General features: G+C 34.4%; 2 protein-coding genes and 1 pseudogene across 2 annotated transcripts; 2 read left to right on the forward strand and 1 right to left on the reverse strand.

Moving 5' to 3' along the window:
• Positions 1–7727: 7727 nt before the first annotated feature.
• Positions 7728–11463, reverse strand: LOC145624858 (pentatricopeptide repeat-containing protein At5g04780, mitochondrial pseudogene; annotated as a pseudogene).
• A 169-nt stretch (positions 11464–11632) lies between these two features.
• On the forward strand, positions 11633–15879 carry LOC145624859 (disease resistance protein RGA2-like). The gene is made up of 3 exons (XM_081677944.1): positions 11633–11865; positions 12582–13719; positions 15841–15879. The coding sequence occupies exons 1-3, from the start codon at positions 11633–11635 to the stop codon at positions 15877–15879; spliced, it is 1410 nt and encodes a 469-aa protein (XP_081534070.1).
• Positions 15880–18240: 2361 nt separating this feature from the next.
• On the forward strand, positions 18241–27151 carry LOC145623846 (putative aconitate hydratase, cytoplasmic). The gene is made up of 20 exons (XM_081676729.1): positions 18241–18575; positions 19267–19371; positions 19473–19633; positions 19725–19817; positions 20090–20275; positions 21000–21161; positions 21601–21745; positions 21850–21992; positions 22108–22164; positions 22250–22329; positions 22407–22482; positions 22633–22818; positions 23651–23718; positions 23820–23938; positions 24293–24414; positions 25509–25607; positions 25693–26172; positions 26295–26393; positions 26482–26724; positions 26827–27151. Exons 1-20 carry the CDS (start codon positions 18284–18286, stop codon positions 26896–26898), a joined length of 2988 nt encoding a protein of 995 aa, XP_081532855.1. The 5' UTR covers positions 18241–18283; the 3' UTR covers positions 26899–27151.
• The last annotated feature ends 193 nt before the right edge of the window (positions 27152–27344 follow it).

The raw sequence follows: 27344 nt of genomic DNA on the forward strand, positions 1-27344 counted from the left end.
CTTTTGTTATTTTTATTTTCCTATTTTATTTAGGTTTAGGATAATATAAATACTCAAGGGATATTATTTTTCCCCTATGCCTTTTATATCTTTTATTATTTTACGTTCTTTTAGTTTTCTCTCGAACCCTAGTTTCTCATGGCATTTCCATGGATTCTTCCATGGATGATTCTTGGGTTTATTATTTCAATTCATTGAGGTATTTTATTCTATTTTAATTATGTTTTATTCCTTAGATCTAGTTTTAATTATTTCTTCCACGTTTGAGTAGTTTATTTCTAGGGTTTGGGAATCCATGATTATATGATGAATCTTGATTGGTATTTTTAATATTTTGATTATTCATTTCTCTAATTGATAGTTTTTTTATTGTTAATCTTGCAACTTGATCAATTGTTTGATTATTGTTAATAAGAGTTTGAATCGAAAGATCTTACTTTTAGAGGCTTACCTACAATTAGCAATTCTGATTATGTTAGCGACCGAACTACATATGTTGAATTGAGAGCGTTAAGACCTGACCGTAGGCTTAGCAATTGCTCTAGATAATTGATTGATTGGATTGTTATTGATATTTGATAGATTTAGAACTATAAACATGGTGAACCATAACCCTAGGTCTTTTTATTAATTATTTTGTCCCTTTTTTAATTCAGAATATATTTTTATCCTAATTTCGTGACGTAGTTTAGTTTCTCCATACCTTAGAAGTTAGATTGAATAACCATCTCTCTGTGGATTCGACCCTACTTACCTTACTATATTGTTAGTTGATTTTGTTAGGAATTTATTTTTGACAGGTGTACGACAACCTATCATGAGTATAACTTAAGCCTTGCTTGGTGAATTCCATCTTTTTTTATTATAAGGTTGCAATTTTGAAACTTAGGGTCTGTTCTCTTCAGATTATTTTCAGTTCAGTTCTTAATTTCCTTTTCTCGTAAAATATTCAATTCATTTCAATTCAGTCAATTAGAAAAGGCTCTTAGGGTGCATTCTTTACTTAAATTTATTTAAACTAGCTAGCTTAGTTGATTAAAATCTTCAATGGTGATACTTAAGATCAAATCTCGTTTACATCATTACCGTAAATAGAATATATCCTTACTCGATCATCCAACCTAATATACTCAATCCGAAACCCAAACTCTATCCAAAATCACTTCACTTGATTTTGATTTGATTCAACTTAAACCACACTATAAGAAAATTGTCTTTTCGTAGCGATTATTTTGTAGCGATTGTACATTCACTACAATATGCAAGTATATTTGTGAAATAATTAAGGAAATCGTATAATTTTACAATCGCCGTGGTTTTCCCATATAAAATCGATACAGAAAACATAATAATACATATCCACACTATTTTTTCACATTTATAAAATTATGAGAAATCGTATCATTTACAATAGCCACTAAATCCCAAAAATCGATACAAAAAACCTTTTCTACACTAGATATATAAATATTGTTTGATAAAGAATACATAAAATATATCATAGTTTATTGGTGAAACATTAAATATAAGAGTTTGAGTTGCATGTTCGAATCTTGTAAAGATCATATGTATGATTTTTTTTGAAGAAAATGAGTTCAACATTTATAGCGATTATAATCGCTACAATAATCACCACGATTGGATTTAGTTTTTCGTATCGATTATTGAGGCCAACTCCAGCGATATTGAAAACCACTACTAAAGGCTAAGGCAACGGGGGATAAAGTATCGAATGACTATTCGTTGGGAAAGATTTTTGTTGCAATTACAATCGATACTAAAAGTTAAAATAATCGCTACGAAAAGACAATTTTTCTTGTAGTATCAACTTGATACAATAATAGTATTTCTAATGATTATTTTCTTAAATAAACACACTACGTATTAGTAATAGAAACGAAAATGACTTGATCCAATCCAAACCCAAAGTTAAGTCGAACGAGTCTTACCCAAAAATTGTCCAACTCGAAACCGATTCGAACAATTGAAGTTGGCAAATTTCACAAAAACATTTATTTCCCAAGATCAATTTCTTTTTTCTTTTATTGCATTTTCCCCAAATTGGTTCACAAACCCATGCAGCTAGGGGTGTTCAAAAATACCCGACCCGAGCGACCCGACCCGCTGACCCGAAGACCCGGTAAATTTCTGGCGGGTATTTTTTTATTTTTTTTCAAAATTTTCCAGGTCGGGTACCCGACCCAGTAAAAAAGATTTGTGGCGGGTCGGGCCATGGGCCGTCGTATGTGCTAATCGGGTACCCGTTGACCCGCTATTTTTTTTTATTTAAAATATATATGTACTGCTAGTAAAACCCTAGGCTTTTATGTTCCCACTTCCCCTTTAGCAGCCGCCACACGCACTCTTTCCTCTCTCCGTCCTCCATCCCTTTCATCCCTCTCTCTGTCCTCCAATGCTTTCATAGTTTCATCCGCCCTCTCTCTCTCTCTCTCTCCTTCATTTTACTCACAGTCTCACATGGTTTTCAGCCACCGCGCGAGAGAATAATACCCTTCATCAACCCAGAAAATTGAAGCAACACAAGATCTCCTGCCGTCCACCGCAACGACAACCAGAAGTACAAGATCTACTGTTGTAAACAACATGATGGGTCCAAGTTCATTCAAATTTGATTTTGAAAGAAGATGTTAATTTATAATTGTTAATGGTGTTTGCCCAAGTATGATAAAGTTTGCAACTTTGCAATTTCTTTAATCTTTTGGATTATAGGCTTGTATGATGTTTAATTTGTTGTAGTTCTTTTTTTTTTAATATAATTGATTATAAGTTTGTTCAGTACGACTATTTATAGTTTATACTATGATAAAGTTTATAAAACTCACTCACTCACTCACATGAAAGTGATGAATGAAACTATCAAATCAAGTTTTTTTTACAGAAAGAATTGGTGGATTAATAATTTCGGGTACCCTATGACCCGACCCGGGAATTTTGGGTACCCGAAATCGGGTACCCAAAATTCCCGGGTCGGGGCATGGGCCGACTTACAAACTACTCGAAGATCCGGGTACCCGCTTTTTCGGGTACCCAAAAACCCGGGTACCCGGATCTGAACACCCCTACATGCAACTTTATAAACATAGACAAATTTGCTTTAAAAAAAAAGTATTAAACTTTCTCTTAAACATTTACAAGCAATATAACTGTCACCTAGAGTTGAGGTGCTAATATAAAATATAAATCTGTTGAGAAGATAAGCCAACTCAGCCTGTTCCTTCTCATCACTTTCATCATACTCATCGACTCCAAAACGTGATACACTTGACTTCAAGCCACCTGTCCAAGTGCAAGTGAGTATTGCAGGCTCGCAATTGTCTAATGGCACTGTCACAAATGCGAGCAGTGAGGTATAAGTGCTTGTTCAATCACTGGTGGACCAGCAGCTAGAGCCAAGAAAGTAGCTTGTTCAATCACTGCTGGACCAGCAGAAAGAGCCAAGAAAGCAGAACCAACTTGTAGGGAATATTTCAAGCATTACCCCTAACTTGAATCCCACTGTGATCATACACTAAAGTACGGTGGCGTCCAAAGGGAAGGAAGATAGAGAAAAAGAATTGCCAACAAGTTTTAGGAACTTGTAAACCGTTCACGAGGTGAAGGTTACACCCCTTAACGATCCAGGAGATCGTTAACTCCAATAGGTCTGGAACCATGACTGGTGTTCGGGGATGAAGGTACAAATCCAACCTAAAAGAGATTGAACCTGCCCTAAAATAGGCCTCTACTTTATTCTTATCGTATTCATGTGCGCTTTCTGATTAACATACAATCAATAGGATTAACTTTAATTTATGTTGGTTGAATATTAATGCACAAATAAAACTATTATTGGCGATCACTTGAATGATAATCAAATTAACCCTAAACAAGATTATTAATTATCTTATTAAGCGTGATTATTACAAGTACCAATTCCTTTTAAACATGCATAAAAGGTGTGATTAAGCAATAAAATAATATAGCATCAAGCAACATAATCATCATAATAATAATAAATATCATAATAATCACTACTACAAAAAAGGCCAAAGAGACCAGTTGAAAAAGGCCAAAGAGACTGCTTTAGAGGCGGTCTCTAGCTCAGTGGTCTCTTTGGCTAAGAGACTGCTTGACTAGAGGCGGTCTCTAGAATGAGAAAACTAAGACCGCCTATTGAAGATAGGCAGTCTCTTTTTTGTGAAAAACTGAGACCGCTTGTGGAAGATAAGCAGTCTCTTTTTTAAGAAATTTGAGACCGGTTTTTAAACTTAACAGGTCTCTCCAATCTCATTTAAAATAAAAAAAAATATTGCTTATTTGATACGAATTTTAAAATTATAAATTTATAATCACAATTCATCAATACAACTCATTTAATTTTTTTACATTATAAAATATATAGAGTACACAACAATTCTTGAATGTCATATACCTCAAAGATTACAAACATGATACAAATATACAGTAATTGAAAATCCAATACACAAAAAAAAATAAAAAAACAAAACGTTGTAAATGATAACTTCCAGTTCCAAAGATCTTCTAGATGATAACTTTAAGAAATCTTTTACCTGTAACCACAAACATACACAAAGTAAAATCGGACAAAAATTAGTATCTAATAAAATAAATCAGAAAAATTAAAACAGCATAATTAAAATAAAAAAAAAACCATTGTTTTCAAAAAAAAAAAAAATCAAAACAAAGATGAATACGGAAACTTAACCAAAAAAGTAAAAAAATAATAATAAAAAAAAAACATATGAAACAAAACAAAGATCTAAAAATTGAAAAGAAAAATTCATAACTGATGAAATACAGGATGTAAACCAAAAATTTGGTTAAATGGCGATTAAACACACAAAAAGAAAAAATAAAAATAAAATTTCATAAAAATAATTTTAACCAATTTCAAAAACGAGCTAAAGAGTGAATTGACAGGATAAACTAAAAAGATAAATTTTAAAGACGAAAAAAATTTTCTAGAACTAAAATCTGAAGAACTAAAAAATGATATTGAAAATAAAAATAAAATAAATTCATCAACATATCACATCTGGTTAATATAAAAGAAGAACGAAACGAACAATAACATATATAAAAAAAATAAACGAAAAATCAACTAAACTAGATCTAATACTACAGAAGATCTAAGGGGAAAAAATGTTTAAAAAAAACGTAAAAGAAAAAGGGAATAACGCTAATACATCCATTGAAAAAACCCCCAAAACAAAACCGAAAAACACATCATGTTCAAATCTCATAAATTTCATAAAAAATGGCGAAAATTGATTTTGAAACAAAAACATTAACATGCAAAATAAACAAACTATAATCAATTACCATGGCTAAACGAAAAATCGGACAAAAAAAAAAGCAAAGTTTAAAAGAAATTCAGATTTTTAATTAAGAAAAAATGATAAAAATGAACATCAGATGACTAGAACACAAAGATCTACTCAAATAAAATCATAGATAACTAGAAAGAAAATGAAGGGGAAAAAACCCCTATTTTTTGCGCCACATATAAGAGCAAAATAAAAAAAAAAATTGAAAAGGGGGATTGAAGAATTCTCACCGTTGAGAATCGAAGAGCTTAATTTCCATAATTTTGCTCTCTTTCTTTTCTTCGTTAATGGCTGCTCGAATTGAACAGTTGCTAGCTATTTGGCTTGAAGGAAGGAAATAGTTAGGGTTTGAAGGAGGAGAGAGAAAGAGATGAGAGAAGAAGAGAAAGGAAATGAGCGGCGGTAACTATAAGGGAATGAAGAGGTGAGAGAAGTTAAAGAGAAAAGTGAGTGGGGACGTGCGTGGAATTGAACCTCAAAAACCAAGAGACCGTTTTTTAATGTTAACAGGTCTATCTATCAAAAACAAGAGACCGGTTTTTGCAAAAGGCGGTCTCTGGTTTATTTTTGATAAATAATTTTTTCTCAAAAAAAACAAAAGAGACCCGTTGTCTTAAATAACCGGTCTCTCGAATAAATTTACCACTCCAACCAATAAAGTTAGAGACCAGTTATTAATAATAAACGGTCTCTTGGATCAAAGAGACCGCTTATGTAGATGACAGGTCTTATATATTGGGTCTCTTTGGCCAATTTTGTAGTAGTGAATCATAATAATAACCATAATCATGTTAAAGCATAATAATAGCAAGATCGTAGGCATGATACTAACAAGATTAATAACAACCCCTATCATATCACTAAACAATAAAGATCAAAGTTTTAACCCTAACATGAAACTATCATGAATATTAGGAAAGAAAATAGGAAGCATCACAATTGTCATATTTGATATTAGAAATTATAGTTGTTACCCTAAACATGATACTAGGAAGATCAAAACGCCCTAACATGACACTAGGAATCAAAATAACAACCTAGACATGATTTCTATATCATAATATCAATAAATCAATTAAAGCACTTACTTGGATGCCTCGTATCTCTTTCTAATAACAAAATACACGCGTTAGTAACTTCAAGGAAAATAAAAATCAAACAATTAAATTAAATAATTGAAAGAGAAATTTGGGACCAAACCCTCAGAAATTAAAACCTTTCACGTCTAGGGCGAAGGCAACTTCGAACAATGCTAGGTGTTTCTAGATCTTGTGAATGCGGAATTTTGTATGCAAAAGGGTTGGTTTAGAAAAGAGTGAGAGAATAAGCTTTAGCTTATAGAGAAAAGAGAATTAGAAAACTAGAGAGTTGATCCTTCAAAACGGAGATTTTTGGAGGGTATTTATAGAGAAAATCAGCCGGACGGATAGAAAAACAAATCAGAGTTTCAACGAGAATAAAACACGATTAGCGCCAGACGCTGGACATTAGCGCCATGCGCTGAAGGTTAGCGCCAGACGCTAGACATTAGCGCCAGGCGCTGAAGGTTAGCGCCAAGCCTTAGCGCCAGGCGCTAATTCTTGTCGTCAGGCGCTAATAATCAGTTTCACGCGTTTTCTTAATTTTGATAAAATTTAGCCGTACAGAAAGGCAAAATCGTATTTTCCTTAAAAACACTCTTTTATTCTGATTAAAACTCTAAAAGTCAACCAAAGTCAATTTATCAATGCTAATTGAATTAGGAAGAAAAGAAAACTAAAATCAATTCTAATTGCATTAGGAATGATAAATCAATATTAGGCCCTCCTCTAGTTCATTGGGCCGAACATAAGTATCAAACCGGGCCCAGTTTAGTAATTTGGCCATAACTTCCTCATTATTCATCGGAATTGGGCTTATAGTATATCGTTGGAAAGCTCTTTTCAATCCCCATCCAACTACACTATTATTGGACCCTTTCCATGGACCAAACCAAATTGGATTGGCTGTTTTCTTAAAATAGGCTTTCAAAAACAGAGAGAAAGAAAAGAATTAAAAATTATCCGCAACACTAGACTTTCCACACTTTCACTTCATTCGATTATGATTCAACGTGAAAGGTACTCATCACCGGGTTTGGTTTTGGGGAGACACAAATGGGTGTCTACACAACTCAAACAAGGTCAGATATCTGAATCAGAACCTGTATTTCCATCAAGTCAAAATTAGTATCAGTATGCAGTAGCACAGAAGCAAAAACATACTCTAATGATACTTGTAACATAGGATCAAAGTGTAATCTCCTCTTTCGCATTCTGCAATTCAATAACAAGTTTTTGGTTGAACATCTGTAGCAAAAAAATACAATCAAAATGGCATTTAGAAAGCAGCATAAAGCAGCATGATCAGTCACCAAAAATCTCCACAGGAACAACAACCATTACTAAAATGGTGAAATCGGTTCAAGTCCCTGACTATGATCTCCTTCTTTGAAATGACTGACGCAAACCTCATAAAATTATGACAATCACCGCAAATTCTCAAGTTCTCAAGATCCTGATAGGTGCGCCAAGGGGCTGACTGATGACCCCAAAAGTGAATGCAAGCTTTTCACTATGATGTCTCAGCAACATCTCTTTGGTGCTATCATCCACATCATGATGGTCATGCACCATCTCAACTTTATAACCCAACTTCTCCATATCCTCCATCAATTTGTCCAACTTTAAATAAATCTCAGTAATTCGAGGATGTTCTCGTTCTCCAACCATAAAACTATGGACCTTATTACCTTTAATCTCGATCCAACTTTTACCTCTATCCTTAACAGCTTCACTCTCCTTCAGTAGCTGCCGCAATTTAGCAACTTTTTCCCAATTCTTGTTTGCTGCATATATGTTAGAAAGCAGTACATGATTCCCAGCATTAGTGGGTTCAAGTTCAAACAAATGCTTAGCTGTGATCTCAACCAGCTCAAGATTTTTGAAATTTCTATAAGATGCTAATAGGGAACCCCACATAGATGCAGTGGCTTTAGATGGCTGTAGATACCCATTTGTGTCTCCCCAAAACCAAACCCAGTGATGAGTACCTTTCGCGTCGAATCATAATCGAACGAAACGAAAGTGTGGAAAGGTCTAGTGTTGCGGAAAGTTTTATTTCTTTTCTCTTCTTCCTGTTTTTGAAAACTTTATTTTAAAGAAAACAGTCAATCCAGTTGGGTTGGTCCATGATATGGGTCCAATAGTGGTGTAGTTGGATGGGGCTTGCAAAGACCTTTCCAACGATATATTATAAGCCCAATTCTGATGAATATTGAGGAAGTTATGGCCAATTTACTAAACTGGGCCCGGTTTGAGCTTTATGTACGGCCCAATGATCTAGGGGAGGGCCTAATATGATTTATCATTCCTAATGCAATTAGGAATGGTTTTAGTTTTCTAGAACATTCTAGAAGGTTCTTTTCATTCCTAATTTAATTAGGACTCTTTAGAGTTTTTAATTGGATCAAATAGCATTTTCGACTGAAATTATATTATTTTATCTTCCCGTACAGGAAATTTATCAGATTTTCGAAAACGCGTTGAAATCCAATTTGGCGTCCAACCTCAGGCCTTGGCGCCTGGAACCAGGATTGGCGCCTGGCGCTAGCCACTGGTCCTGGCGCCAATGAGCCAGGGCTGGCGCCAAGGTTGGTTTTCGATCTTCAGGCTCTGTTTTGATAAATTATCTTTTTTGGCTGATTTTCTATATAAATATCGTATTAAAAACTCCGGTTTCATACACCAAGATTCATCAATTACCAACTATCTTCATCATTCATCATCTACATCTATCGTTCACCAATTCTCTTTATTCTTAAGTTTTCATCAACTCTCTTCATTCATCTCTTTCAATAATCCTTTTCATTCATCTCTTCATTCATCAAATTTCATCAACATTAATTCTTTCTTCTTTTCTTACTTTGCTTTTTCATACAAATTCCGCATTCATTAGATCTAGAAACACCTAGCTATATTCGAAGTTGCCTTCGCCCTAGACGTGAAAGGTTTTAATTTCTGAGGGTTTGGTCCCAAATCTCTATTTCAATTATTTGATTTAATTGCTTTGATTATTATTTTCCTTGAAGTTACTAACGTGTGTATTTTGTTATTAGAAAGAGGTACGAGGCATCCAAGTAAGTGCTTTAATTGATTAATTGATATTATGATGTAGATATCATGCTTAGATTGTTATTTTAATTCCTAGTATCATGTCTAGGGTAAATTTAATATCAAGTATGATTACAAGCACGATGCTTCCTATATTCTTCCTAATATTTATGATTGTTAGTATCATGTTAGGGCTAAAGCTTTGATTTTTATTGCTTAGTGACATGCTAGGGTTTGTTATTAATCTTGTTAGTATCATGCCTAGGATCTTGCTATGCTTTAACATGATTATGATTATGATTGATATTATTATTATTAATGATGTTGATTATTTATTATGTTGCTTGATACATTATTTATTCTTTGTTGCTTGATCACCTTTATTGCATGTTTAAAGGGAATTTGGTACTTGTAATCACACTTAATAAGATAATTAATAATCTTGTTTAGGGTTAATTGTGATTATAATTCAAGTGATCGCCAATAATAGTTTGTTTGTGCATTAAATTCAACCAACATAGATTAAACAGGTTTAGGGTTAATCCTATTGATTGTATGTTAATCAGAAAGCGCACATGAATACGAGCAGAATAAAGTAGAGGCCTATTATTAGGGCAGGTTCAATCTCTTTTAGGTTGGATTTGTACCTTCATCCCCGAACCCTTATTTGGTTCATGACCTTATGGAGTTGACGATCTCTTGGATCGTTAAGGGGTGTAACCTTCACCTCGTGATGGTTTACAAGTTCCTTAAAAACTTGTTGGCGACTCTTTTGCTCTATCTTCTTCCCTTTTGGACGCCACCGTACTTTAGTGTATGATCACAGTGGGGTTCAAGCTAGTGGTATTTTTAAAGGCTTGAAACTATTCCCTAAAATGGCATAGTTTTATCACATCATATGCATCTTGAATAAATCCAGCACGACCAAAGATGTCCACCAAGAAAGAATAATGGAGAACACTTTGTGATATGTTGTGTTCTCTCACCATAAGATCAAAGTATTTATGCCCTTCTTTAACTAGCCCCATATGGCCACAAGCAGATAGAACTGAGAGATAAGTCACTTCATTTGGGTACAAACCCGTTTGCTGCATCTTCTCAAAAAGAATCATCGCTTCCAAGCACCGACCATGACTAGAGAAACTTGAAATCATTGCATTCCATGAAACAACATTCTTGCTATCTTGATCAGAAAATACAGTGAAGGCTTCTTTAATGGCTCCACATTTCGCGTACATATCAACAAGAGAAGAAGCCACAAAAACGCTAGCACCAAAATCGGACTTAAACAAAGTGGCATTCACTTGGTTCCCTTCAGTCAAAGCGCCTAACCCTACACAAGCAGAAAAAACAGAAGAAAGGGTAAACTGGTTTTACTCTATCCCAACAGCTTGACCTCTATGATAAAACCTCAAAGCCTCTTTATAAAGCTCATTTCGAACATAACCTGCCACCATCGAGCTTCATGTAACATCGCTCTTCTCCTCTAAGCTCTCGAAAACCCACGAGGCCTCCCCCATAAAATTTCATTTCGAGTAAACATCAATCAAAGCAGTCCTAACATACACATTAGACTCTATCCCCTTCTTAACAGCAAAAGCATGCAGTTGTCTGCACTCAAAAACGGCAGATTTTGCTGCACAAGCACAAAGCACACTCGAGACAGTAAACTCACTCAAAGGGGGTTCCTCTCTTTGCATTCCTACAAAGAGGGATAAAGCATAATCTGCCCTTCCATTCTGGGTATATGCCCCAATCATAGTGTTCCAAGAAACCAAACTTCTTTTAGGCATTTTATCGAACAATTGACGAGCAGGGTGAAGAAGGCTGCATTTGCAGTACATATTGATAAACATATTTGATGTTAAAGTATCAACATCTAAACTAGCTCGAATGATTTGAGCATGGCAAGCTTTTCCTTCAACAATTAAACAGTTTCTTGCACAATATTGCAAGAGATTCTGCAAATACGTTATCGCCGCCATTGAAGATGAATTTCGATGCTTGATTGCACGATCTATAAGTGTTGCTCAGACGTTGTTTGCAACATTATAGATAACCAACTCGTATTTAGTACGCCGTTTCTTCTCCTCAGATAACCAACTCATATTTAGTGCTAAAATATCAAGTGAGATTAAGAAACTAACAGAAAAGATGGATTGTGCAACTAAAAACCATAATGATTTTGGGTTTAGTAAGTTGTATAAACCTGTTAAGATTAGAGAGAAAACATGTTCTTATGTGTTTGAAAATGATATTATTGGGAGAGATGCTGACAAGAAGATCATTGTGGATGTGTTGTTAAAAGATGACTTGGAGGAAAATATTTCTTTTGCGACTATTGTGGGGATTAGGGGGCTGGGAAAAACTTCTCTTGCACAACTTGTGTATAATCAGTGGCGGATCCAGGATTCCAAACTAGGGGTAGCACTGAACCAAAGGATCAGAAAAAAAAAATTTATACACCTATTAACCTGAAACTCAAACTAATTTTAAGTTGATAATAGCACATCAGGTTAATTTTTTGCATATTGTATTGTGATTGTGTCTAAAAAGTTACCATCAAAATTTTGAATAACTATAGATTTTGTGCCGAGTTATTATCACAGATAAATTATACATGTACACGAAATATTTTGTATTACAATCATATAAAATTAGTCAAATTCATAAGATATTATTAACTTTTTGTATAGACAAATTATCCATACTATTAATGTTCTTTACCAATTTTTTATGGGAGTTACTTTTATCTAATTGAAATTAAATATCAAAAAAGTGGAAATTAATAATTTGGGAAGTATCAATATTGTATGGAAGTCATTTTTATCTAAATCTATTTGAATATAAATGTCAAGAAAGAAAAAAAAGTGTCAAGAAAAAGGGAAGTAATTTTGGGATTGAAAAATAATGAAGCAATCTTTAAAAAAAATAGAATTGATAGTTTTCGGGAAAAAAAAAATGAACCCAAAAAACGCATAGGAGCAGATTTGAACCCCAGCCCAGCTGGCCAAGAAAGTTTTAGTCATCCCCTAAGTTACCACTGAAGCAACTCCAATTCTCTCATAAGGCATGCATTATTTAATCTATATTTGTATTTCAGGCATTTTTGTAAAACAGTTTTTTTTTTCGGGGGTAGCACGTGCCCCCCCGGGTCACAACGTGGATCCGCCAGTGTGTATAATGATTGTAGAATCAAAGAGGCATTTCAAGGAAATATGTACTGGGTTTGTGTGTCTGAGAATTTTAGCATGAAAGATACCTTAGGTAAGATGATTAGTAGGGAGGTACTTGAATTCGAGGATCTATATTTGAAACTTCGAAATAAGATAGAAGGGAAAAGGTACTTGCTTGTTTTAGATGACGTATGGTCTGAGAATGGTAGAAAGTGGGCTGAGTTGAAAAACTTCTTGATCCTAGGGGGAAGGGGAAGTAGGATTTTGGTGATTAGCCACTCCAAAAAGGTAGCAGAATGTATTGGAAACTATCTAATTCATGCGTTACCTAGTCTTGCAGAAAAGGACTCTTGGGACCTGTTCAAGAAAATATCACTTAGAGAAAGGGAAGACGTTGCAGTTATTGATCTAGTTGAGATAGGAAAAGAAATTACGAAAAATTGTGTCAATGTGCCTCTCTCCATAAGGGTGGTTGCAAGTTTGTTGTATAATCAAGATATAGCAATTTGGCAGTCATTCGGAAGTATTGATTTGGCTAAATTAGGTAATGATGACGACAACATAATGCCAACATTGATGTTTAGCTATTATCATCTTGCTCCAGAGCTAAAGAGTTGCTTTAGCTATTGCTCACTCTTCCCCGAGGACTACGTCATTTGGAAATCGGAGTTAATTTGTCACTGGATGGCACAAGGATATCTTGTTCCAAGCTCTAAAAATGAGAGCATGGAAGATGTCGGTGAAAAATATGTATCAATTCTATTACATAAATGTTTTTTCCAAGACATTAAGTGTAATGAATTTGATGAAAATTATTCATTTAAAATGCATTATCTCATACATGACCTTGCTAGAAAAGTAGCAAAAGAGTCTGCAATGTTCACAGAATGTAGGAATGATTTAGAAGAGAAAGTTTGCCATCTAGTAATTGATAGTAATGAAGGCCTGACTACCTGGTTTCGCTCAAGCAATTATCCAGGTAAAAGTTTGCGTACCTGCTTGAGCTTTCGTGATTTGACAAATAGTGATGTAAATGATATAGTTTCAAATTGTAATCAATTAAGGGTACTTGACTTGATTTATTTTACCACTAAAACAATACCAGATAAATTTTGTAAATTATTACACCTGAGGTGCCTTGATCTGTCAAATAATGATAACTTAGAGGTGCTCCCTAAATCGATCACTAAGCTTCACAATCTACAAACTTTAAAACTATCAAGTTGTCTATCTCTAAAGGAGTTGCCTGAGGACATAAGAAAACTAGTAAATCTTAGAGTGTTGGACATAGAAGAGTGTTATGGGTTGACTCATATGCTGGCAAGGATGGATAAATTAATATATATTCACAAACTACCGTTATTTATATTGTATATGGATGATGGACTAAGGCGTCTTAAAATAGGCAATCTCATAGACTTGATTGCTCTTTTTAATAGCCTCGCAGGTTTTTATCGTTGTTTGTCATGAAATTCATGATGGAAACAGAACCAATGTGTCAAACTCAGATTATATGGCTGCCAACCTAAAGTCTTTAAAATTGAAATGTTATTTAGTTTTTTATGACAAAGGAGGTCATGAGTCATTGCTGGAGAGCCTTTTATTCAATAACCAATTTCACGAGATTAGGGTTGAGAATTATGGTGGTACCCTATTACCAAGTTGGGCCCCATCCAAATACACTATTATTGGACCCATATCATGGACCAACCAATCTGGATTGGCTGTTTTCTTAAAATAAGTTTTCAAAAATAGAGAGAAGAGAAAAGAATTTAAACTATCCGCAACACTAAACTTTCCACACTTTCACTTCATTCGATTATGATTCGACGTAAAAGGTACTCATCACTGAGTTTGGTTTTGGGGAGACACAAATGGGTGTCTACAAGTTGCAATGCTTCCCAACATCACTAAGACAACTTTGTCAACTCAAATATCTTAAACTTGGGTTTATGAAGAATAAAGAGTACATAGAGAGTGATGCACCATCTTCATCATCTATATTCTTCCCCTATCTTGTGGAGTTACTGTTGGAAAAAAAACCTTTTGGTTCCATGAATAATAATTGACAAATCAAGAACTTCCTTGGAACAAATTCGATCGCCGGTACAAGTATCCTAGTGACGCACGCCCCCCAAGTTTTACACTGAAGAATATTATTATTATTATTATTATTATTATTATTATTATTATTATTATTATTATTATTATTATTATTATTATTATTATTATTATTATGGGGATTTATAAATAATTATAATGAGTAGTTTTAATTATATAAAATCATGTTTTTAATGATGTTTATGAAAAATTAATTTAAAAGGTTCATGTACATATAGTTGGGGGTTTTTAATTATTTGTTAACCTTATATTGATTAAGGTTATTTTTATTTGTAGGGCGCGTTCGATCAAGATTCTTGAGGTTTTTTTGGTGTGTTTTGCTAAGCAAGAATCAAGGTACGTTAGGTGGCTAGATACCTTAAAAGTGATTGGTTTGAATAAGCCTGTTTGAATGATTTTATGATGATTGAATTAAAGTAATTGAATTCAATTATGATTTATGAAATAAAAGTATGTTTAAATAATTAGTTTTAATAATTAAACTTGAGTATTGATTTCATATCATGTTTTGCATAATTAAAATTATTATTCATGTTTAAAAGGTTTGATTTTGAAAACATGTGGAATTAAATAAAAAGGAGTTTGAATGATTATTATTATTATTAAAAGTTTTTTTATTGGATTTAAAGAGGATCGATTTATTGAATTATTATTATTAAAGTTTTATAAGCATGTTAGTAATCCCACTATGCGGATTTGGTTTATTTGATAAGACTTTGGACTTTGTATGACCGAGTCTTTCCTCAAGAATAGCCTTGTAACATAAGGAGACTAGCTTGGGAGTGTGCACACTTGGGTGAGGAATTGGTTTTAAAGAAATTGATTTAAATGAGGAATTGGTTTTCTTAAATTTGACTATGGATTATTATTATTGAAATTGGTTTTGGAATTATTGGTTTAATTATTGGAATGGATGAAATTGATTTCAAAAGCATGCTTGCAAATAAATTGAGTTTACATTATCTTGCACTTAGCATACTTAGCATATTTTACTAACTAGTATTTCTTATTTTGTTTTGGTTCGCCTTGTTTACCGTAACGGTAAACAGTGTTGACTAATTTTAGGTGGAGTCAGTGATTGAGCATTTGGAGTCCCGGGAATAGTTTCACCTAGATTAGAAAATGTTGGTCTTTATGTTTATTTTGAGTACTCATGATTATAGTTACTATTTATGGTTTATTATTAATAAAAGAAGAGTATTGAAGTTTTCCGCTGTAAAGTATTGGTTTTGTTTAGTAAGTTTTGAGTAGCCTTGCGTAATCACGCGGCGGTAATACGCCCAAGTCTATCTCTATGGTATAATTATACGTATTATACTGGTATTTCGGCATAGGGAGATTTGGGGGTATTAAACCCTTTCCTTTGCCCTCAATAATTGCGATCCCCCTCCTGGATTTAGAATAATTTCGGAGTTAGGGTTTTAGGTGAGGGTTGGAGTTTCAGGCTAATAGGGGATTTCTGTGGAGGGTGGCTTAGGGTTTTGGTTTCAAGAGAGGGTGGGAATACAAGTTTCAATCGAGGGATCAGGGATGGGTTACGGGTTTCAAGTGAGTGTCTGGGGATAGCGATTAGTGCTTCTTCGGGGGTTCAACAAGCCTGATGCGAGTTTCAAGTGGTGGTCAGGCTGGAGGGTTTTAAGCGATTTTGTTTGCTGGCGGTTGGGGGAAGATTGGGCGCCGACAAGGAGGCTGTGTTGGACGCTTGTAGTGAAAGGGGAAGGGGAGAGGGAAACACTAGTTGATGTGGGTGGTCTGGTAGGAGGTTGACTGTCTCGGTGGCAGGAGAAGGGGAAGTGATGGTTGCTTTTTTATTTCTCTTTAAAAAGTTGATTTGATTTTATTTTTTTTATATTTTGTTATTTAAGACCAATAGGGTGGTGTCAAGTGGGCCCTCAATTGGAAAACTGGCCGGAATATTAGAGGGTTGGTGAAACCTACCGATTTTTTAAATTATGGGTAATATTTTTTATTTTTTTAAAAAAGGATGGTTAATTAAACATCTAATGTATAATTTAAGAGTCATTTTCACAACTTCTCACCACATCACTCCAAAACCCAATTCCTCAATTCTCATTCAATCCTTTTTTTTTCTTTTTTTTTTTTTTTTTTTTTTTTTTTGCTCTTCAAATAACTTCAACCTGTCATTTTTTAAAAATAAATAAAAATACCCTCCTAAAAAAACTTCCACTGTTATTTTTCCTAATAACACACACTACCCCAAAATACTACCAACGTAGTATTTTATTATATTACCCAATTTCTTTTTAAAAACACCAATATTACAATAATTGCACATGTTTTTCCAAAATTATGTGTACTATTTTTTTTTTTTTAGTAATATCGCTACAATAAGTTCCACTATTTACCTCTTTAGAAATTCTTCCAATTGTTTATTTATATTTTTTAAAATCAGTTAACTACCTTATTATTAATTCAATAATCATCGAAACAAAAGATACATACATAATGTTTTTTTTTATGTGACAACAGGTTTTTTTTTTTTTACGACAAATAGACTGGAGTAACCCCTATAATATTGACGGAGTAACCCTCTATAACACAAAACACATAACTCTTATAACATTGGCGGGATAACAACAATAACTCAACGGGAAACTCCTATAACATTGACAGAGTAACCTCTATAACACTGATAAAGTAACTTCTATAATATCTAGCTACACGGACTATCCAGACACATAAAAGAGTCGGTTGTTATAGCACAAACAACTTCACGTATTTAAAATATATTTTTGTTATTGGATTTTTGTAATGTCTTTCTATATAATATATATCCCGTGCATTTTGCACGGGTGCACTCTAGTAAGGTATATTTAGGGGTGGTTAATTACAAAAAATCCTACAATTTACCATCCTTAAACTACATATTGATTAAACCGATACATTTAAAAAAATTAAAAGAAAGAGGGCTATCAATTTATGATCCCATCCTACTAGGGATTTCTACTACTCTCCCTCTCAACTATTCAACTCATGAGAGAACAATTTAGAATTTTCATTTGACCCTTGACAATTACAAATCCCATCAACCATCACAAAGTACAAATTCTATCGTCATGGGGCAACTCTCAAAATAAAAACATTTTTCTTTTTTCTTAATTGATGAATTGTCAAAAATCCAATTTAAAAATATTTCTCCACCCTAACTTGTGCAAACCACGCGCCCCTTTTACTGGCTTGCCCCACCTTTACAACCTAAAAAAAACAACACCGCCTACAATAATATTCTCAATTCCATTTTAAAAAAAAAGTCAAACTTTCTCATTAAATCACATCCGTTCATTTCATCCTTCTTCAACCATCAACGGCAGAAACCTCTTCATTCTACCACATCTAAACTACCCGCGTCACACCAGATAACTCCTCGAAAAGCTGAAAAAATATTCCCCAAAAATAACAAAAACAGACATAAATACCACCATTTTCCTTCTTCTTCTTCCCCATTTTTTCTCTGAAAAAATTAATTTCATTTCCCAAAAAAATCGTCATGAGTGGAACGACGTCGTCTCTATCTCCATTGCTAAGAGCAGCACGTTTACTTTCTCTCTCCTCTGCTTCTTCATCATCGTATTATTCTCCTTCTTCTAGAATCTTCTCGGCCGTTCAATCTCAGCCGGTTTCCGGTTACCGATTTTCATCGGGTCTCCGATCTATTGCTTCCTCCACTTCCCGGTGGAGTCACGGCACTGACTGGCGATCTCCGGTCACTATTAGGTCTCAGATTGCTTCTTCTCCTCCTACTCCTCTTGAACGATTTCAACGCAGAATCGCAACTATGGGTATAATTTTATAATTTATTTTCGTAATTTAATTTAATTTCATTATTTTTTTTGTAATTATTTGCTAAAAAAAGTTGTAATTATTGGATTATGTTATATATAATAATTGATGTGTATGATTTGATCTAAAAGTGAGTATAATTGATAATTAAATCGTGGATAGCTTGTTTTTTAAGTAATTGACTTTAATTTATTGACTATATTATTTATTTTGATGTTGATGGAAAGGTAGATGCTCTATTTAAGGATTGTAAAAGATGAACAAATTTAGGTTTTCGCGGTGTTTTTAGTTTTCGGAATTGAATTTTGATTCATTTTTTACGGCATGATGTTTTTAATGGTATAAATGAGCAACGATGGCATTGCAAATTACAAATGGGGAGGAGGATTTGAACTTTTCACCTGTTGTATATCGTCGCTTAATCTTTGCCACTAGGTCAAAACTTCAGCGGTACCTCACAATATAATGTGGGAATCCGCTTGTTGTTGAATTGCTGCTGTGAATTTGTGGAATTTTGAATTTTCGGTATATGTTGAATATTCTAGTTGAAAGTGAAATGAAACTGAAACACTATTGAAGGTTATGCAATATAGACAAAACAAATACTAGTAAAATGAAATTGAATCACCTTTAAATAAAACTCATTCATAATCAATAATCATCTAATGTTTTGATTCTTCAATTGTTCAGCTGCTGAACATCCTTACAAGGAAATCTTCACCAGTCTGCCCAAACCGGGTGGTGGTGAATTTGGAAAGTATTACAGTCTTCCAGGTCTAAATGATCCAAGAGTTGGTAAGTTTGGTTTTAGAGCTCTGTTACGTCTATAACTTTGACCTATTGCTTACTTCGTTACACTAACATTTTTCTTTTGACTCGATTGTTTGATTTCCTAGAGAAGTTGCCTTACTCTATTCGGATCCTCTTGGAGTCTGCCATTCGTAACTGTGATGGCTTTCAAGTTACAAAGGAGGATGTTGAGAAAATCATTGACTGGGAAAACTCAGCACCTAAGCTAGTTGAAATCCCCTTTAAACCCGCTCGTGTCCTTTTACAGGTTTGTTACAAAATTTAGGTATTATATTGACACATATATGCAGAATGTGTATTCAACCTACGGAAACATCAGCTTTGTTTTTATTTTCCAGGATTTTACTGGTGTGCCAGCTGTGGTTGATTTGGCTGCAATGAGAGATGCCATGAAGAACCTTAACAATGACCCTAACACGATCAATCCATTGGTTCGTTTCTTATTCTATGTTTTTGACGATCCTGAAAATCATTGTTCAGTGTCTGTGGAAAAGAATATTATATAAACCATTCTCTGTGATCTCTAATATCAGTCATGGTTTTTATTTATGCCCTTAATCCAACAAAGAAATGTTGTGCCTTAGACTGGTATTTGTGCTTTTCATGCACAAATTTTATTTTTTGAGTAGCATATAACTAGTAATTCCATTTAAAAAAAATTGTCCTGTATTCTTAAATTTACTTCCCTTGCTTTGCATGACAGGTTCCTGTGGATCTTGTCATTGATCATTCAGTTCAAGTTGATGTAGCAAGGTCTGAGAACGCAGTTCAGGCCAATATGGAACTCGAGTTCAAGAGGAATGGAGAGAGGTTTGGTTTCCTAAAATGGGGATCAACTGCTTTCCGTAACATGCTTGTTGTTCCACCTGGTTCTGGAATTGTGCACCAGGTACGAGTAATCCTTGATTTTGATTACCTGCAAGGCCTATTTTATGTTACTGGAGTGTTGTTTATGACGTTAGGGTGAGTTTATCCCCAATCTACTCTAGACTCTGCCACATCAGTTTTCTACTTACTTTTAAATGTTTTTTTTTATTACTCAGAGTCATATAAGAGTTTCTCCAAATTCACACATTATCCCAAGACTCACTTCAGACTCATTTATCCTTTCAAAAATATAATTTTTTTTAAAAATATAAAACAACAATCATGATTTTTTTAATACGAAGTATATAGAAATTACACTAGCCATTGTGAAGTTTGGATTGAATTGCATGTTAGGTGATGAGGTGGCAATAATTGGATGGCTAATGAGAAGATGTTGCAGTAATCTGGTGACATGCAAAGTCTGGAGGAGAGTTTTAATTTTACAAACTCACTCCAAGACTCACATGAGTCTTTTACTATTAACGCTTGAGTCTTGAGTGAGACTCATCTCAAGACTCACCTCAAGACCTCCGATAAACTCACCCTTATGATTTTTTAATGTATTGTTTAGTTTATTTACTGTCACGCAACATACTGGCCTCATCATCTTGTCCTTTTGTTCTTTGCTCTTTTGTCCGTTTGTTCTTTGCTTTTCTTCTTAAGTTACTTGAAATCTTGATTTGGACTTGATGGTTTTCAGCAAACTATGTTAATTATACAGGCTGTGTTGTTTCATGAAAATACAGGTCAATTTGGAGTATCTTGGACGGGTGGTTTTCAACAACGAGGGACTTCTTTATCCAGATAGTGTTGTTGGTACCGATTCACACACAACCATGATTGACGGGCTAGGTGTTGCTGGTTGGGGTGTTGGAGGAATCGAAGCTGAGGCAACTATGCTTGGTCAGGTAGGTGGTGCTTAAAAGTTTTTGTTGCTTTCCAATTTCCATTTGTAATAAATATTTATTATCAGTAAATGTTGTCATAAGAAATAAGTGGTAAAAAGTTTTTGTTTAGTTGATTTATATAGGAGTGGCTTTGTATAACATGAGATGCTTAATCATGTGTTATACTCTTATTAACTAATATATATATGTACCCTTTTGCAGCTGGTTTGTGTATTAGTTGTAATATGTAGTATTAAAGAAGTTAACAGGATTTACATGTAATTTTATAAATATATTCTATTCCCTGTGTTTAATACTAAAATATGCATAAAGTACCTAACTCTACAGGCTGTCTCCCCCCCCCCCCCCCCCCCCCTCCTTTATTTATTTTAGATTTAGAAGTCCTTTGAAAGAGGGTTTGAATTTTACCCCCTAACATTGTGTGGATTTGAGTGTGCAGCCTATGAGCATGGTTTTACCTGGTGTTGTTGGATTCAAGATGACTGGTAAACTACGTGATGGTGTCACAGCCACAGATCTGGTTTTGACTGCAACACAAATGTTGAGGAAGCATGGTGTTGTTGGCAAGTTTGTCGAGTTTCATGGTAAGTTATTGGACGGTTACACAAAAAGATTTAGAGGGTGGTTATTACTTATTAAGTTGGCAGGGGGTCATTATGGAAGTTTATGTTTCTTCTTGCACATACAGGTCAGGGAGTGGGTCAATTGTCACTTGCTGATAGGGCTACTATTGCCAACATGTCTCCTGAATATGGAGCAACTATGGGTTTCTTCCCTGTGGATCATGTTACTTTGGATTACTTAAAATTGACCGGAAGAAGTGATGAGACTGTGAGTTACATCACATACCTTATTCTCTCTCTTTTATCATTGTATATTTTTAAAACCATATTAGTTTTCACAACAGGTAGACGATCACTAAAATTTGTGTTTCTTTTGATTACAGGTTTCTATGATTGAGCAATATCTACGGGCAAATAAGATGTTTGTTGACTACAGTGAGGTTGAAACTCGTCATTTTTGTCATTCCATTTACCTATAATATTGGCATTTACATTCTGATATAAATACAATTTTGTTTGCATCAGCCTCAACAAGATAGAGTTTATTCATCATATCTTGAGCTGGATTTAGCAGAAGTTGAGCCATGCATATCAGGACCAAAACGGTATGCTTCTCATAGTTTAAACTTGTTATATTCCATTTTATATCTGATTTGATGCTGATGTAACCTTTTACCGATAGGCCACATGACCGCGTTCCCCTGAAGGAAATGAAGGCTGATTGGAATTCGTGTCTTAACAACAAAGTTGGTTTCAAGGTAAAACCATCCACAAATATTGTTAACTTGTTTTTCTAATGTGTTGTACTATTCATTTCACTACTCCACTCTGATTTACACAATACATATTGATTGTTATGGACATTATTTTGGTGTTCAAGTATTCCTAATTACATTGTTATTTTGTAGGGTTTTGCTATTCCCAAAGAAGAGCAGGATAAAGTTGCTAAATTTTCATTCCATGGCCAGCCTGCTGAATTGAAGCATGGTAGTGTTGTCATAGCAGCTATAACAAGTTGCACTAACACATCAAACCCAAGTGTTATGTTGGGTGCTGCTTTGGTCGCAAAGAAAGCTACTGAGTTGGGTTTGGAGGTCAGTAGATTTGACTTTAAAGATGATGCTTTACCTCTGTGTGACAGGGATTGGCTATGTACCTTTATTATCCTAATGATGATGTATCCACATATTTGTGATATGTTTGTTTATATTCCTTGGTTCAATGGCATTTGAAAGATGGTCATTTATATTAATTGAACAAGTTCTTTGAGTGATACTTCTTTTATTAAATAAAACTTGTTTATTTTTGTATGACATTAGATTATACAAGTACTTGTTTAATGTTTACCAATGCAGTAAGTATAAACTGTTGTGAACAGGATTGGTGGTTCTAGTATTGTTTTTTTTTTTTTTCACCAATTCTGATTTCTTGCACTTACTATTCTGCTTGTATATGGCTTTTGTTTTTTTAGAATTAAAAACAAGTGTACAACTAGGTTCTGCATGATGGTTTGTTTTAGTTGGTTAAGTAAATTAAATTTATTAGAGGGCCTAGTAATAAGCTTTGTATCCGATGTTTTCTTGTTTGCAGCTATAACTTATCACATAAATTATTCTGATAGGGAAAAGTAATTGACTTATGGTGATAAGTAGTAAAACCATTTATCTAGTTTATTTATGGCCAAAACCTTGATTTATTTTGTTGGATGTTTGTGTTGTCCGGTTTTTGTTTCTGAATTTGTTACTAATCTTACTATTCAAGTTAAAGTTCCTCATTCAGTTCCTCCTCTAGAGAGGGTGGGGGATAATGTACATTATTTTGCTTTGTTTGGCAAATTTTTTTGATACTATTTGGCTTTTTTTTTTTTTTTTTTTTTTTTTTTTTTCATTTATCCAAAAGCCAATTATTTGATGGTTTTTTTAACAGGTCAAGCCCTGGGTTAAAACCAGTCTTGCTCCTGGATCTGGTGTAGTTACAAAATATCTGAAAAAGAGGTAATGGTTTTTGTTATTTATTGATGACATAAATTTTTAATTAAGTTAATCAAAATGGATGTTTATGGGTCATTATTATTTTTGGTTTGTGTTTTATATAGTGGTCTGCAGAAGTACTTGGATCAACAGGGCTTCAACATTGTCGGTTATGGTTGCACAACTTGTATTGGAAACTCTGGTGATCTAGATGAATCTGTTTCTGCCGCTATTTCTGAAAATGGTACGTTCTTGGTATAAATGTAAATTTATGCTTTAGCTTTGTCTGTAATGCTACATTTTAGTGTAAACCTTTTTGATGAAATTTTCCAAATGTAGTTCAGTCTCTGTATCGTGGTTCATATCACAGTTGATTTTATATTTCCTGAATTTTGCTACAAGTCTGCTTGTGTGGTTACCCTGAAATGCGCAGAGCCACATAAGACTAGCTCTTTAAAATGTAAAAATGTGTAAAACTTGAAATTCAGTGACTGACATTTATTTAACCTGGGTTGTAACATGAATGCTCATATTAGGTGTACTTTTGTGCTAAGACATTCTTATAATCTAATGTGGTATGCCTGGTTTCTTTATGCAGATATTGTTGCAGCAGCTGTGCTTTCTGGTAACCGTAATTTTGAAGGTCGTGTTCACCCTCTGACACGAGCCAACTATCTTGCTTCTCCTCCATTGGTTGTTGCTTATGCATTGGCTGGAACTGTAAGTACACATAATTACCTACTGATTTCTGATAAGCACAGTATAATATATTTAATGGTGTATATGATACTCAAAATATAGACCTTGATACAGATGCAGGTTTGAGCTCTGATTGTTTATGGTATCTAAAGGTTGTCTAATTATCAGTTGTGTATTTGATAATGCAATAATACCTCGAGGAAGTTTGATAAATCATGGAACTGCATCATTTAGATAATTCTAGCTCTGTTGGAGTTTTAATATCGAGTCTGTAAGTATTTAAAAGAAACTGTTTTGATAGGCCATGAGGATTCAAACTTTAGTATTAATGAACAAGGGTAGGATGCTATGTTTGTTCTAAGTTGTTCTGTTAGCGGACTCGATCTGCTACAAATGGGTGAATGCGAGGAACAACCCTAGAACCCTGAAGGAATATATATATATATATACATTTTACTTGTAATCTGGATACAACCTTGGGTGAATCAGATTGTAATGATGCGTGAACAACCCTAGAACTCTGTAGGTTTACAGCTAAATAAAGTTTGACATGTTTTGCAATCTGGATACATCCTTGGGTGAATTGAATTAAAATGATGTGTCCAGAATTTTTTTTGGAAGGATATTGCTCCTATGAGTGTTTTAGTGCCTTGATTCTAGGGGTTTTGTGGGCAACTGATGTAGAATTGGTATGAATCTAGCTGTCACTGTTGTCAGGGGTTTGCACTTCGTAAGGCAACCTTGTCTGGTGCTTGTGTATACTAGTAACCCATGCATCTTTACTGTCCTGCCTGGGTCATGTGTTACATAATACATATCCTGGAAAAATGAGCTTAGCTACATGCTTTTTAATTTAAAAAAAAAAAAAGTTATCATTATAATTTTTATCTTCTGGATGTCTTCCACATATCTGTGCCATGTGTGGTCTATGCACAGTGAAATAAATTATGATCAATAATTCATTTTATCAGGGGCTGAGCCAATAAACACAGAATTCACTATTTTTCTCAGTACCATTTTCTTTTGGTCTTTTCTTTCATCTTCAGATGTTTATTTTATTGAAGGGGATAGCAGTTGAAAGTATTGATTGACCCAATCAATCTTGCATTTTATAGGTTGATATTGACTTTGATAAAGATCCTATTGGTACTGGAAAGGATGGAAAGAGTGTTTACTTCAGAGACATTTGGCCTAGCAATGATGAGATAGCTCAGGTATATATGACCTTTGTAATAGGCTCTCTGTATGCATTCTTTTTGTGATGGGCCATGAATTTTAATGCTCTATATGCTGATTTAGGTTGTGCAATCAAGTGTATTGCCCGACATGTTCAAAAGTACCTATGAAGCTATCACTAAGGGGAACCCAATGTGGAATTCTCTTGAAGTTCCTGCTGGCACCCTCTACAAGTGGGACTCAAACTCCACATATATACATGAACCCCCATATTTCAAGAATATGAGCTTGAATCCACCTGGACCTTTTGGAGTAAAGGATGCCTATTGTCTTCTTAATTTCGGCGACAGTATCACTACCGATCATATCTCACCAGCAGGGAGCATCCACAAGGATAGTCCTGCAGCCAAGTTTTTACTAGAACGTGGGGTTGATCGCAAAGATTTCAACTCATATGGTAGCCGTAGAGGCAATGACGAAGTGATGGCAAGGGGTACCTTCGCAAACATTCGCATTGTAAACAAGCTTTTGAATGGAGAAGTGGGTCCAAAAACAATTCACATTCCAACTGGGGAGAAGTTGTATGTTTTTGATGCTGCAATGGTAAAAACTAACTCTTTATTTTTTGCTTTTGACATTTATGGTGAATCTTCCATTTTGCTAGTGCCTAGTAATTGAAGCTAATTGCATGAGATGTGTAAAGTTAATCTCAATCTCAATTGCAGAGGTACAAGGAGGCTGGTCATGACACCATTGTCCTAGCTGGTGCTGAGTATGGAAGTGGTAGTTCAAGGGATTGGGCTGCTAAAGGTCCAATGTTGCAGGTAAGTGTTAAATGGTGTATGAATTCTTTTGCTCGTGTTTTTATGAAATTGTTGCTTAATAATGGAAATAAATTATTTGATGTGACAGGGCGTGAAAGCTGTGATCTCTAAGAGTTTTGAGAGGATCCACCGTAGTAATCTTGTAGGTATGGGAGTTATCCCGCTATGCTTCAAGGCTGGCGAGGATGCCGAAACATTAGGGCTAACTGGTCATGAGAGATACACAATTGACCTTCCTTCTAAAGTTAGCGAGATTAGACCAGGACAAGATGTCACAGTTAAAACTGACAATGGAAAGTCGTTTGTTTGCACCCTCCGCTTCGACACAGAGGTGCTTAATAACATCTATTCATTTTGATTTGCTTGTTATAATTTTGCTTGGGTACTTGAGCGGGAAATTATGGAATACTAATCGTATGTAATTGTTTTGTAGGTTGAGCTGGCCTATTTCGACCATGGTGGAATCCTTCCATACGTCATTCGTCAATTGATGAAGCAACAATAATCATTCTTGGATTGAAATCAGTTTTGTCCTTTCTTGCTCTCCTCTACCTCTTTCAGACAGCGAAGAGTTCTCAATTGAGAGTTTTTGTTAATAATTGAGCACCTTGTTTTTGGCTAATAATTGAGCACCGTGTGATTTGAAATTTCATGAACTCGTGTGCTTTAGGCTATAAAATTTTCAACCATTAAATCTCTAAGTGGTTTAATTTATTTTAATTCATAGTGGTTTAATTAATTTCCTTAACGAGTGTTTATTGAATTGTCTTCCATCTATTTTATGCTTAGTTTTGTTTGAAAATTATGATAAGAGTCATTTATACTCCATATTGAATAGTATCAAGTAGCGGCATCACTGGCATGTACTTTGTGAATCTCCAATGTAACTTGTTACTTTTTCAGTTTCTTAATACATGCAAGTTGATTTTATTTTTAATGAATGTATAATAA

Source organism: Chenopodium album, chromosome 3, assembly GCF_948465745.1.
Source record: "Chenopodium album chromosome 3, dcCheAlbu1.1, whole genome shotgun sequence".
In the NCBI taxonomy this organism is placed as follows: domain Eukaryota; kingdom Viridiplantae; phylum Streptophyta; class Magnoliopsida; order Caryophyllales; family Amaranthaceae; genus Chenopodium; species Chenopodium album.

Bases quoted from the DNA above. Each gene is read 5' to 3' on its own strand.
- LOC145623846 (XM_081676729.1), top strand. From the start codon at position 18,284: ATGAGTGGAACGACGTCGTCTCTATCTCCATTGCTAAGAGCAGCACGT. The intron at 23,939-24,292 runs GTACGTTCTTGG...TTCTTTATGCAG, and splicing joins TGCCGCTATTTCTGAAAATG to ATATTGTTGCAGCAGCTGTG. The intron at 25,608-25,692 runs GTATATATGACC...ATGCTGATTTAG, and splicing joins GCAATGATGAGATAGCTCAG to GTTGTGCAATCAAGTGTATT.
- LOC145624859 (XM_081677944.1), top strand. From the start codon at position 11,633: ATGGATTGTGCAACTAAAAACCATAATGATTTTGGGTTTAGTAAGTTG. The intron at 11,866-12,581 runs GTATAATCAGTG...TTTGTATTTCAG, and splicing joins ACTTCTCTTGCACAACTTGT to GCATTTTTGTAAAACAGTTT. The intron at 13,720-15,840 runs GTACTTGACTTG...GACTAATTTTAG, and splicing joins CAAATTGTAATCAATTAAGG to GTGGAGTCAGTGATTGAGCA.